The following is a 13,227-nucleotide window of genomic DNA, read 5'->3' on the forward strand; positions in this document are numbered from 1 at the left end:
CCTACTCCCAAAGAGAAGCCCCTGCCTAGCAGACACTTCTGGCCTGGGACCGTGGGGCTGTTCCTGCTTCCCTGTGCCAGAGAGGAAAGCGTAAGCTGTTGTAAGTGGCCCTCCACCCAAAATAATTGCTCGCTGCTGCATTAGATGATGGCAGTGGGTATAAAGCAGGGGTGGGGAAAATGCAGCCCGTGGGCCAGATGCAGCCCACCAGGCCATTCTATCTGGCCCACAGGGCCCCTAAAATATTTAGAAAATTAATATTTATCTGCCCCTGGCTGCCTGTCATGTGGCCCCCGATGGCTTGCCAAAACTCAGTAAGTGGCCCTCCACCTGAAATAACTGCCCACCCCGGTATAGAGGTACATACTAGAGGCCAAAGCCCAGTAAATCATAGCTTCTGAATTCCTGATCTGTCTCTGGGGCCTCGGCAACAAAAGGAGCGAGCCTACATAAGTCACCTCAAATCACCATGGTCTGAAAATCACATCAGGCATCTTATAAGAAGCAACAGTCTTGCTTGCAACCAGGACATTTTTTGAGTCAGAAACTACAACTCCAGTTTCAGTGGGTTTCACAGCAGCTCCCAAGATCCTGCTATGAAAGAGAAGAGGGGCTCATTTGATTTCAAATCCTATATCACATAACCTTTATGGGAAATGATCTGGTGCGGCCAGTCACTTTTCTTGCCAGGTTGGAAATTAACCTTCTATTCCCATACCCTATCTCATGAAGCATGTCACAGGCCAGTGCTGGGCAGTGTTATACCAATGAGAGGTCACCTCTTTGTCCGCCTGGCTAAGTGAAATCAATACTATTGAGACTGCCTTGTATGGGGTTGATGTTACGGTTCTGCCCCGATGGGCCCCCAGTCCCAGCTGGGGGCTCAAAGCACACCCAAAGCCAAATTGGGAATGTCAAAAATCAGTGAGGTTCCCTTGTTGTATAGGGAAAGACATAACAGATTATCTTTGCATAAAGAGACATAACAAACTATATTTGCATAGAAAAAAATCTTTATTTATAACTGAGGGATAAGAAGAAAATAACACTGCAATTTTAGGGGCGTTTTGTTTGTCTTAAGACATCACTGGAATTTTGGCATAAAAACGCGAAGGATAACTCTTTTTTCCCCTCTCCATTGAATCCCTTTCCTTCCTCCCTTCTTGAGCTAGTACCTCTAGGCAAGGGGGGTTTCTTTAGCTTTACTTTATCGACAGAGACCCTGAGTAAAATATATTTCTGCGAGTCATCTTCATGGAACAGGTAAACAGTGGATATAATGCAGAACGCTCTTTCTAATCTATAATTATCATTACTATACACTGCAACAAAGTATAGAGGCCAAAGAAAATGGTTATAACAAGAGTGTCAATTGTATATATCTGCAAGGAGTTGCATGTTCCCTCTTATAGTACTTTGATGACCAGAATGTATGAAAAAAAAAAATCAAAGAAGGTCATAAATACTGATCAAGCCTTTACAATGACAGACAAAAAGTCTGAGGTTACGTTTTAAAACAAGACTCTTCACCATCTGATGGCATTACATGGTCCAGCTGCCCAGCATAGAATAAAACATCCCTTGCTTTCCAGGTTTGCCTGGAAAGTTGTGTTGCAAATACCCATCGAGCACCACTATGCACAGAGGAGCTCTTTCCCAGTCAGAAGTCCTCCATCTAATAACAACAACTTAAATGCTTGCAAGAGTGCGAATCACATCTTACTTTAAACAGACCCAATCTTCCCAGAAAATGCCTGGATATTCTTTGGGAAATGGTGGCAACCATTGATCCTCCTGGATCATGGTGTATGCATGAGGGCCCCCCAGACCTTCAATGCATATGCCTGGGCAGGACATTTTGGAGGAGTGGGGGTGTCTTTGGGAAATATAATTAAGCCTAATAAATAAAAGCTGCAAAATTCCACCACAGAGTTTCAAATTCTCCAATGCTTGCACAGCTTGTAGTGTTGGGCTTTCTTGGCTAGATGGGCAAGGACACCCTCCAGCTGCAATGCAAGCACACACTAGGACGTAACATGCAAATGGCAGGTCTTGCTAAACATCGCTGAAGGCCACTATTAGAAATATTCCATTCTGCATTTGAAATAAGGAGTTTGGACCCCAGAGTTCAGTCAAACCCCTTCCCCCACCACCGCCAAGGGACTTGCTGTAAGTGTGCGCTAGTAAGTTTTTACGCAGGAGTTGAAGAGCCTGTCAAGGTAAGACACAGTGTACTAAATCTACTAGGTTTTGATATTACCGTTGGGCAGAACACCCCGTGGCCCAAGAGCCCCACCTATTTTGCCTGCTTAATACAAAACAACAGTCTGTCGTCCGTGAAAGAGATCTCCGATTCAACGCTATCAAACAGTGCCCGTTCATTCCTGCAGCGAGTCTCAGGAACAAAGGTCTGCTGCCCTAGGGCTCAAGTTCGTCCATTAGACACCCGAGGCGCAGGTGTCGGGGGCTGCCGGGTCTTGCTGCTCCCGCTCAGCGGTCTGCGCCACGGACTCGGCAGCCGCCCCAGGGCAGTCATCTCTGGGCTGCTCGGGCGAGGACGTGGCAGGCTCCTGAGCAGGCTGGCCTTCCTCAGCAGATGGCGGCTCTTCTTCCCTGGCCTTGGTTTCTGCCGGGCAGCTGGGGACTGGCGTCTCCTTCCCACTTTCGGTTTTCTCCAGAGCGGCTTCCGGTTCTTTGGAAATGCACTCGGCATCCTCTGTGCCGTCCTCCACTTTGGCTCCTTCCTCCTTGTCTTCGGGCGGCTTGTCCTCCATTTTCATCCCGTCTCCGTTGGCCAGAGAGGCTTTGGCTGGGGACTTGAGGTTCTGGGCAGCCGCTAAAATGTCAGCCTGCAGCTGCTTGGAGGAATCCACCGGCTCCTCGGACTGGGCATCGGAGGCCTTCTCGGGGACTTCGCTGAAGGCTTTGGCGCCGCCCGCTTTGTCGTTCTGATCCACGTACTTCTTCTTTGGAAAAGAAGAGGGGTAGTACGCCGAGGCCTTGTGTTTCTGCCTGACTATGGCAGCTGCACATAAAATGAAGAGCAGCACGAAAACCAAGGACCCCACCACGATAAGCAGCAGCATGTTTTCTTTCACAAAGTCCATGATCCCCTTGACGATGTCATTCGACTGCAAGGTGCCATTGACGGAGGTCACCGTGATCCCGTTGGCCGTGGGGCTCATGCCTGAAGTCACACTGGACGAGGAGGACATGGCAAAGGCCTCCTCGCTGTCCCCGCTCCCTCCGTTGTCATTCATCACTGTCGTCTGCAAGTGCGTCGACCGCGTGGCGCAAAGGGGCGCCAGTAGGAGCAGGAGCCCGCAGAGGGTCACTGGGTTGATCATCTCCTTACAGGGTGTGCCTGGGACTCTGGAAAGGAAACAAGACAAGTTAGTGTCCTGCCCGGGACAAGGCTTGGGTGCAGATGGGAGCTGGCTGTGGAAAGGATGAGGCACACATGGAGGCCAAAGTTTGTCCTCATGGGTGACTTAGCCACCCGTTTCCTCGAGGGTGGAGGGTCAGGTCAGGGAGGCTGTCTGTTATAGCAGGTCTCACCCCAGCTCGCACTGACACCCTGAATAAGAGCCGAAAATGACCCCAAATCTGTTTAAGAGGCCTGTCTTACAGGTGCTCAGGCTCGCCTGCCTAAGCTGTGTGTAAACCAGCGTTTCTAGCAGTTTGGGGGCTTAGTGATAAAGGTCAATAACTGTTGACCTTTATCACTTTGCATGAACAAAATCCACAGTTGGAGTGGTGCAACAGGAAAGCGATGCAAATTAAAACATCTCTGAGTAGTGTTACTTTAAGGCACTAAATGGACTTTAAAGCAGCGAGAAATCCCAGGTCATGCAAACACAAACGCAGGTGTCTCCACATAAACAGGAAATTTTGTTTAGGCTATACTCACCCGTTACAATGCTAAGCGGGCCTCCCAAAAAGAAACTGTGGCTCTAGCCTAATTTCAGAGACTTCCTGTGGTGATTTTTTGAAGAAAAACCACACCCAAACCCTCCAAAAAACCAAAGGGGCACAGAAACGAGTCCTGTGCGACCGACCCCATGACGTGGCTGCTTGCTTGTAGAGAGGCACAGGGCTCACGCCCCATGCCGGGCTGCGTGGGTGTGACCCTCGCCCTGAAGTTGGTCTCGGGTGCTCTCAGCGGAAGTGGCTGGGTAAAGGAGCTCACGAGTGGTAAGTGCTTCACACGTCTGCCAGAGTTCGTGGAAAATGTCTGGGCAGCAGCTGCGCCCTCTGGACCCAACTTTCCTCCTACCTGGTCAGATGCCAGCTCTTTCAGCTTTCCTTCCCCAGCCCGCAGCTCCCGCCTGCCCATCTTTTGGAGGCCACTGCTGATGGTCCCAGAGGTCTTCCTCTGGCCCTAGGTCCCAGCATGGCTAGCTGCATATCAAACCTCTACGTATTCATGCTGAATAGCTGTTCCCCACCACTTGCCCAGCCCCTGGGAAGTCTCGTGTGCTGGGAGCAAACGACCAGCATAATAGAAACTCAGCAGCGCGTCGGGCGCAGGACACCTGCCGCCCGCGAGAACCGATTCTGTGCAGGGGAGCAGCAGGGTGGGCGCAGTCTCCTGAATGACTCCCTCTTGCCAAAACTTGCGTGTCCTCAGCAGGAGGGTGGCCGTGTCCCAGGCGCCGGTGAGAAACCCGAGGGACGAGGAATGTCAAGACCACACACACAGATGGACCCACACAGCCACATCCACAGGCTGCAAACCCAAGCATTTTTCACCCCCATCTCGCTTCCTTCTCTAACGCATGGAAACTTGGCGGGATGCCTCCGTCTCTCCCTGGGCTTGCAAAGAGAAGCGCACGCTGGCCTTTCAGGCCGCACGCCCTGTTACTCTGCATTTCCCCAGCAAGTGTCACCTTTCCCCACTGCATGCCCTAGGGACACCAGGAAGCCCGTGGGGCACTTTGGATGGAGATTTTCCCAGGCTTTCCAACACCGTCCCTTAGGTCCCGTAACCACACGGACCTCTGCTAGAAGACCAAGCCCCCAGCCGCCAGGGAGGTCGAACAGCTTGAGCAATGGCGGGCGGCAGCCGTACCGGACGCATCGTGTCAGGCTGCCTTGACAAGGCTGGGAGCAAAGAGTTTGCACTCCGAGCTTCTTTTACTTAGTGAATTACTGTCTGGGTATTTAACGAGGGATCCGCCAGCGATGGGAGCGGCTTTACGACTTGCAGGGTAATGTTGTGCAGCTGTCCCTCGCGACCATGTCACATGTTGTAGCAGCTGGAAAGCCATTTCTGCTGGAAACCTGACTTGGCAGGGAATCACTTCAAGCACCAATGGCCCCTGTGTCTTACAACAGCAGTGGGCACTGGCAAACTATAGCGCACACACGTGCACGTGCACATGCACATGCACAGACAAGTAATTCCCTCTTCTAGGTATATTCCCTCACTGGCAAACCCTGCTCAAGAGTGTCAAGAGACCTTCAGGCCCCCTGGGCTAATACATGGTGTTCGACTTACTGCTCTGGCCCTGTAGCCTACGTCCTCTGCTGCTCCTCAACCCCGAGTCAGCTGCTCACTTGGGATATTTGCAATGAAATGCATCTTGAGCTATCTGCTACAGCCCTGCACAAACTCTATGTCCCACTGAAAACCAGAAAAATAGGGTTCACTTGGTGCTTGCACGCCCCACAGACTTGGAGCATGGATGAATGCTGTCATAGCGTCCGATTCCCCTGCCATTTACTTTCCAGGAGTAACCCGCCCTACCACATAAGAAAGCCCACAGCTCCCAGAGCAAAGGGCTGTTCAGTGCGACTCAGGGTAGCAAAAGCAGAAAGGAATCTCACAAAGGAAGGCCGGACCATTTTCAGTTAATGAATGTGCAGACTATTATTCAGCTAATGAATATGAGGACTATTACAGTCTATTAACTATTGCATGGGTTATGGGGATTCAGAACCGATTTCTCCAAAGAAATTCATCAGCTGTTTCCACTAAAGAGACATTTTGAAACAGTAAAAACACTAGTGGTCCAATAAACACAGTGGGAGAGATAAGTTAGGGGTAGTGAAATGCAGACAGGACGTCAGGCAGAATCAAGGTTATTCATGCAGGTTTGCTGGCGGGCCTCTGAGAGGAAGGAGGCCCGTGTCACGTAGTCCAAACAGGCACAGCAGTGACCCGACCACTCCGTTTAAAAACTGGAAGGATGCCACTTTGGACGTGAGCTTTCCGAACGCGCCGCGGTGGTCAGACTCTTTTAGGCACCGAATGATTTGCTGCGTTTCGCTCCTTCAACACCGTGCAAAACAAACCCGGACTTTGCTTGAGGTTTTATGATCATAAAGCAGTGCCGTAAAGTGCATATTTCCATTTGTGTTGTACTGACAGACTTTAAAAATAGATGGAAAACAGATGAAGGGCTTTTTCTTTCTTTTTTTCACGCTGCAATGCTGGGTTGGACGTGCTGAGCACTGAGATTCTGGCACGAGTAAAATTAGTTTGGCTGATTAATAAATTCCTGAAAATTGAGGTTTACGATGGAAACTTTGACACAGACTGAACTCCAGAAGGGCAAGCTGCCAGCTCTGGGGACGCATCACATCATTTGCTAGCACTTAGAGCCACGTGCCTAACCACACCGACGGTTTAAACTTTCTCTCCTTTAAGCCTTGTTAAGAGCCGATGCCCCTAACTATTTCACCCGGCTCCCCTCCGGATGCTATTGCTTCTGATCAGCTCCAGACCGGCCCCTTCCTGCCCGCATTTATATTATCTGCAGCAACTGCCTTAATGGCTTGGTTGAGTCCTGGCTTCTCCCGTGAGTGTCATTAATGCCAATTGTCACAGCGGTTTGTGTTACTTGGAGACCTCTCTCCTTGGTCTTGCTTCAAAACTGCCCACATGCTGCCTGCCCACACCTACCGGGCCTACCTTGAAGCAAGTGTGCTGATCTCAATAATAGGAGTGGTTCCCTGAACTGAGACCACTGAGCAAATGAAGTGAGCCTATTCCATCATTCACAGCCTCCCGCAGAGGTCTGGGATGAAGAACACGCTTCGGCTCCATGTCTGCCAGAAGCAGGGATGCGAGTGCAAAGAAGCTTCATCTTTTGAAGGACTTGCTAAGAAGCTGCTGGAGGGGCATCGTGCCTGCAATGAGAGCCTGGGGCTGTCCAGGTTTTGCAGTGCGACTCACACCAGGCTCAGGAAGAGAGAGAAGAGCAACAAAAGGAAACACGATGTGAAAACACAGCCATCATATTAAGCGGCACGTGAAGGCTCTTCGTTGCAAGATGCAAGATGGACAAACAGATGCCATCAGCTTCAGGCAACTTGGTGATATAAGAGGAGTCACGGATGGGTACACCTCCTGGGCCAAAACCCCAGGCCACAAGAAACAGAACAACCGAGAGTATAACTGGAGAGTGGAGGAACGAAAGGAAAATAGGAGTCGCCTCCCAGTTGAAAATCTGCTCCTGGTACAACAGTTTGGGATTCCCTGTTAGATGGCAATGTAAGTCTGGGGTGTCGTTTTACCGGTCTGCACACCAGAGTAGCTCAGACTGCAGCTATGCCGGGCTGGAGACACTGGCAATGAGTAAGCTGATTCAACATGAGGATGCACACAGGTTCCTCTCGCTACTCCCACCTGTGCCTTGGCCGCTTCTCAACTTGCAGGATTTGCAGGGCACAACAGCAGGACCTTCGGACCCTGTTAGGCTGTCCAGCGCTCCAGGACACTGCGGTCACCCACACTGGTGCCTGAGAGCGATGGAGAGAGATCTGCAGACCCATCACCACCAATGCAGTGACCCAGAGCTTCACAGTGACCAGCACTTCAGAGGGCTCAGACTGGCACCCACTGGGACACAGGGAAAGACAACCTCTTAGCTCCCATGACCTTCACAATGAACAAGACATCTGGGGGCAGGCAGCACTGAAAACAACTTGTCATCATGACTGCTTACGTACGTAGGCCCAGCCGCGGCCATGGGACGAGCTGCCTATGGCCTGCTGTCTTGGCCCTGGGTGGTTCAACAAGGGGAGCTACCAGACCACCTGGTACCTACAGGGAAAAGGTGTGAACCCCAAACCAAATGCCATTCTAGACAACTTTTGGCTGCTCCCGGTACAGTTTATGGCCCCCATTGGGTGCCAGGGTAGAGTAAAGCAATGATCAAATCTGTTCTGTGCTTTATGGCTGACTCACTGCACTGTAGGATGTCTGCACTATACCAGCAGGATGGGCTGGATGGGCTCAGGGTATTCATAAGGAGGAATGATTCAGTTCTGGCCTGGCTGGATACCAGGTGTCATGACTGTCTGCTGGCCATTGGGAAAAGTTGCGTGGGGAGGAGAGGAAGGGCAACAAGCTTGTGTCTGTGTTTTGCAGCCTGGTGCTGTTGCATTGTATCATTACCATTTGCTGGTTCCCTGTTCCCTCCTCACGTGCCCAGCAAGTATGCATGGAAATATCCAGCGCGGCAGACTGCACCTTGGCTCCTTTTTTTGTTTTTTGCAGTCTTCATGTACCCCAGGCAACAGGCTTTAATCTTCAGCAGGAAAAAGACCCAGGGCACCACATGTATGTTCTCACATGCCCGGCAGCACGGGCTCCAGGACACTAGAGATAAGAGGGGCATGGGTTGGACTGGCATGGACATCTCAAGCTGCCTTTAGGGAAACCACAGTGAAGAGGGTGGTTTCTCACAGGGTGAGGACACTTCAGCCTTGATCTCCCTTCTCCTCTCATCTGAAGGGTGCCCAAGGCACCTTCAAGTGTGAGTCTTTTCCCAGTCAGCCCAGCACCCCCATGGTCCAGTCATCCCTACTCTCCTTGAGCGATTTCTCCAGTGCCTTTCCTCAGGTGTCAGTGACCCTGAGGGTGGGGGATGTGAGGAGAAGAAAGCAACTCAGCCCCTGAGGTCACCTTTCTGGCCTAGATTAAGGAGGGTCTAAGGGTTAGAGGGCTTGGTCTGGGTGATATTCCCCTGTCCTGACTCAGATGCTTCACGTGACCCTGAGCAAGCTGCTCCATCTCTATGCCATCATCATCAATCCCTCAGTTTGAGGCTGATTTCTACCATAGTTTAGATTATGGTTGTATGGGATGGTTTGGATAGGGCTAATCCTGCCATAGGCAGGGGGCTGGACTAGATGTACACACCACGATTTTTGCCCTTTCACAAACTGCAATTGTGTGTCTGTTTGCACAGGTGGGATTTCTCAACACTTCAAAAGTCTTTCTTGCATTAAACTAAAACTTCTTGGATGTAGTTTAGTTTGACTCTGGAGGGCCCTTCCAGCCCTGCTTCTCTATGATGTGGCTCACTGATGAACTTTGGGGTGACTTAAGAGTCCAATCCTTGAGCCACAGACCTGTCAGCAGAAGTTGCTGGTCTCCTTCTCTGCATAGGCCAGCCCCTGAGCTCCAAAATGGAAAGATCAGCACCTCCTCACATGTCAGATGTGGGGGCTGGGGGAGGGATTCACAAAGAGAAGGGCATGACAGATGACGTTGGAAGGTGCCATGTCACTTGCTGTGGGCTAGTTCCTTCCCTACCAAGACCCTGAGCAGGATGTGACACAGGGAAAGCTCACCCCTAGGGGCTTATCCAGATGCACATCTGGGTGGCAAACGCACCCTCAGCTTTGCATTCCTCCCCTGGCCTATGAGAGGCCCTCATAACCCAGCTGCAGCTGCATTTCAGTCGCATCTCCTTTCCCTCTCCCCAGAGAGTCATTTTAACCAAATTTTGCTGATTTTAAAGGAGGAAATTACAATTAAAACAAATGAAGCTACCCAGAAGTAAAGCCATCATTTTCCTAACTCTGTCGCCACTGGAAATCTGGTTTCCATTATAACACAGGAAAAAAAAAAAGTCTCCAGCCTCCCCCGTGCGGGGAGTTCACTTCTTGACAAAGAGGCTTTGCAGGGAGAAGACAGGGAAGGCAGGGCAGGCTGGCGCGGTTACCCTCCTAGGTATTTGATGTAAAGCTCAAGCTGCACAGTTTGGATTGAGGTCCAAATTTTCCAGGCATGCCCAGAGGCTAAGAGCCAGGGTTTCAGTGTGGGGCTCAGAGTTTGTGTCAGCTCCCAGAGTAACTCACTGCTCTCATGGGCTCATGACTCCATATTACTTAGATTGCAATGATTTATTTTGCAAATCCTTTCTTTTGCAACTCAAAGCTGGTGGGGCTTGGTCAACCCATCCCATCCTCTTCTCTCTCCACTTCCTCCACCCCTGCTTTACAAGGGATCCATGCACCCCTGGAGTGCATAGGACGTGGGAGAAGCAGGAGACTGGAGGGGATGGGGGAGATCATAAATAATGCAGCATTGTAAGAGGCTGGGCAAAATGTACCTCGTTAAAGACCGAGCAGCCAGCCCGTGTTGGAACGATAAAACCAGACATCCCTCGGACTCTGGAGGGCCTCGCATCCACCGCTTTTCTCCCTGGTTGGCCCCGTTTCCACGGGCCAGGGATATTCTGCTCTGTAAATCCTAGGGCAGATTTCTGCAAGACCTCGTTCAGGCAAAGCTCCTGCCAGCCTCACCAGGCGCTTGGAGGCCAAGAGCCCCTCTCTGCTGAAGCCCCTGGAAGCCTGGTGCCATGGCCAGACGAGTGCACAAGGACAGTGGGGTGTCAGCCCTTCTGGGCAGCCAGGCTTGAAGGCAAACTCGAGCTACAAAGGCAGCTGTGGTCTGTTGCAGCCACTGAAGCACCGTGCAAAGAGAATGCCCCTCGTCTCCTCCCACCGCCTTTAAACCAGCGTCAGAGTCCAACCGGTTAACACGGCACAGCAGGAGGACATGGGGAAGCTGTCAATATTCCCCCTTTTCCTCCCGTGCAGAAACCGGCCTGCGCCCAAAGCACCCTGTTGCCCCTTCCATCGTGCCCCTCCGCACCTGTGCCACTCTCCAGCCACCGCAGGGGGCCCAGGGCAGGCAGGCTGCACTCCCCAGACCCGGGGGCATTTCCCCGCAGCTTTCCTCCTCCAGTACCAGCACAAGGTACCACCATTTCTCTCTAATCACTCAGGACAACCATGAACACCTCCCCCGCAAACCTCCCCATACCCCAAAACACCTCCCCTAGCACATCACGCAAAAGCATCCTTAGCTCCCTCTCCCTTGCACCCCCCCACACAGCCCTTGCCCTGGAGAAGTGCAATCAGTTCATCCCAACAGGACGCCCCTGAACTTCTCCTCCTACGGGCTGAGACCTCCACTGCCGGGATCCGTCCCTTTTTGGCTCTCGCCGTTATTCCTCAAGCCAAAATCTTTCTGTGGGTGCAAGGGACCTGACCCCAAAGAGAAGTCGGCCACGCTACCCGCGCGCTACTGTAGGAGCACGCTGCACAGTGCTCAAACGCTCGCCTGGAGGCAAAGCCCTGGGGGGAAGAGACATGCGTGTCGGAGTGGGGGGGTGGGGGGGTCCCAATAAATGAAATCCAGAGGGACACAAAGAAGGGGGCCGTGCTGGAGGTAAAGGAGCAGCAAGGAGTTTTAAAAAGAAGCCAGGAGGTATTTGGGGAAGGAAGGGAGGGGAGCTGAACTGCAATTCTGATTTCAAAGAAATATAAAAGACATGAAGCATTCATTCCTGGGCTGGGGGGAGGCATGGACTTACCAGCTGGGGGCTAGGCAGACGTGCGCGTCTCCCAGCACCCTCCCGTCGGAGGGACCCGGGCGCAGGGCGTGCAGGACCGTAAGAAGTGATGGGGGGCGGGGGGGAGTTTAAAAGTTAGCGTGTCCTGTGCTCCTTGGTCCTTGCCCAGTTTCTTCTGTCTCCTTGGGACTGTGTCTGTGCGAGCCCAGCCTCCTCCTCCGCCTCCCGCTCCGCAGCCTTGAGCTCACTGGCTATGATTGCTGCTGACCGACTTGTTTTCATTAGGGCTGGTTTCATGTGGGACCGGCGGAGGGAGGGGAGTGGGGGCCGGGAGACCCCCAGTGCCCCCCCCTTCCTGCAAGCAGCTCCCTCCAAGCTCGGGCTTTCAGTCCGACATCTGCAGAAGGGGAGGGTGGGAGCCGTTGTGGGGGGACCCGCAAGGAGCTTTGCTTTATTGCAGATCTGTCAAAGGCAAAAGCCCATCAAAGCGGCAGCCACAGACAAAAGCAAGGGGGGGAAACTTTTTTGTCTTTAATTCCTTCCAGCAAATATATCTCTCCCTTAGTTCCCCTTCATTAACCACAACAATATCACAGGACTCGAATGCCTCTTAAAGGCACCACTTATCGAGCGGCTCTGAGAGCCCCCGGGAGTGGCGGTGGGGGCTGGTTACAAGGCTCTGCTACCTGCAGCGATGGGATAAAATAAAACCGGGGGCTCCGCGCCCCTGGCTCTCAGCGTGGCCTGGCAGAGCAGCAGCAGGAGGACGCAGAGCCTCCGAGGGAGGCTGAGCACGTTGTCTCCCACCCCGGAGCCCAGCGTCACCATCGTGGGTGCCCTACGCCTATGCAGAAGGGCAAAACGGGGGAGGTACCTGTGGGGGGGAGACTCCCCCGCCAAGCCTCCAGGAGGTCAAGGCCATTGCACCCTCTGCTCCCTGCGGGGCTGAGACCGATGGCCTGGCCCAGCTGACACCTCTGGAGACCCTCCCAGAAACCTCGACCACCTGCCGACGCACCCCCCCGGCACGGTAAAACGTGGGCAAAACATGCCCCTGCTCCATGGACTTGGCCCCTTCCAGCCTCAGTGACGCAACCATGTCTCTGCATCTCTCAGGCAGCTCCTTCCATCCCACCCCCTCGCACCCCAAGGGTTTCCCACCCTTTGCTGGCCCTCTGGTAAGCAGGCCGACCCTACGCGGTTGTCCCCCCAGCCCAGGCAATGACAGGGTAGGTGCTGAGAGGTCCCAGCCCTCCCACGGCGCTCGGGGAAGTCCGTGGAAGTTAGCTGGCGTAGGCAGCTCCGGAGCCGAGCCCGGGTCCATGCGGGGTCCTTTCGGCTGCTGCAGCTGCAGAGAGCAAAGCGGAGCCAGGCACCTGGCTTGAGGACGCCCGAGCGAGGCCGACTCTGACCTGAGCTGCCAAGAAGGACGGTCGGCATTTGCCGTGCTGAGCCCTGTGCCACGTCCAACAACCAGCTTGCGTCGTGTACGATTTCAGCACCGCGGGGCTTGCTGGCTGCCCCTAACAGGGCACAGCACAGAGCGCCTCCGGAGCGAGCTGGGAAACGTCACGAGAGCCGCAAGGCGGCACACGAGCCCAGGCCTTGACCCTCGTTGCTCCCGAAGTGC

At 53.0% G+C, this 13,227-nt stretch overlaps 1 protein-coding gene across 1 annotated transcript; it reads right to left on the minus strand.

Moving 5' to 3' along the window:
• Positions 1–993: 993 nt before the first annotated feature.
• Positions 994–11,891, minus strand: TMEM119 (transmembrane protein 119). The gene is made up of 2 exons (XM_019538825.1): positions 11,619–11,891; positions 994–3,372 (listed from the first exon to the last, which is right to left on the minus strand). Exon 2 carries the CDS (start codon positions 3,345–3,347, stop codon positions 2,439–2,441), a length of 909 nt encoding a protein of 302 aa, XP_019394370.1. The 5' UTR covers positions 3,348–3,372; positions 11,619–11,891; the 3' UTR covers positions 994–2,438.
• Positions 11,892–13,227: the final 1,336 nt, after the last annotated feature.

This window comes from Crocodylus porosus, unplaced genomic scaffold (genome assembly GCF_001723895.1).
Source record: "Crocodylus porosus isolate Cpor-Errol unplaced genomic scaffold, CroPor_comp1, whole genome shotgun sequence".
In the NCBI taxonomy this organism is placed as follows: Eukaryota; Metazoa; Chordata; order Crocodylia; family Crocodylidae; genus Crocodylus; species Crocodylus porosus.

Excerpts from the sequence above, each read along its gene's own strand:
- TMEM119 (XM_019538825.1), bottom strand. The coding sequence starts at position 3,347 with ATGATCAACCCAGTGACCCTCTGCGGGCTCCTGCTCCTACTGGCGCCC.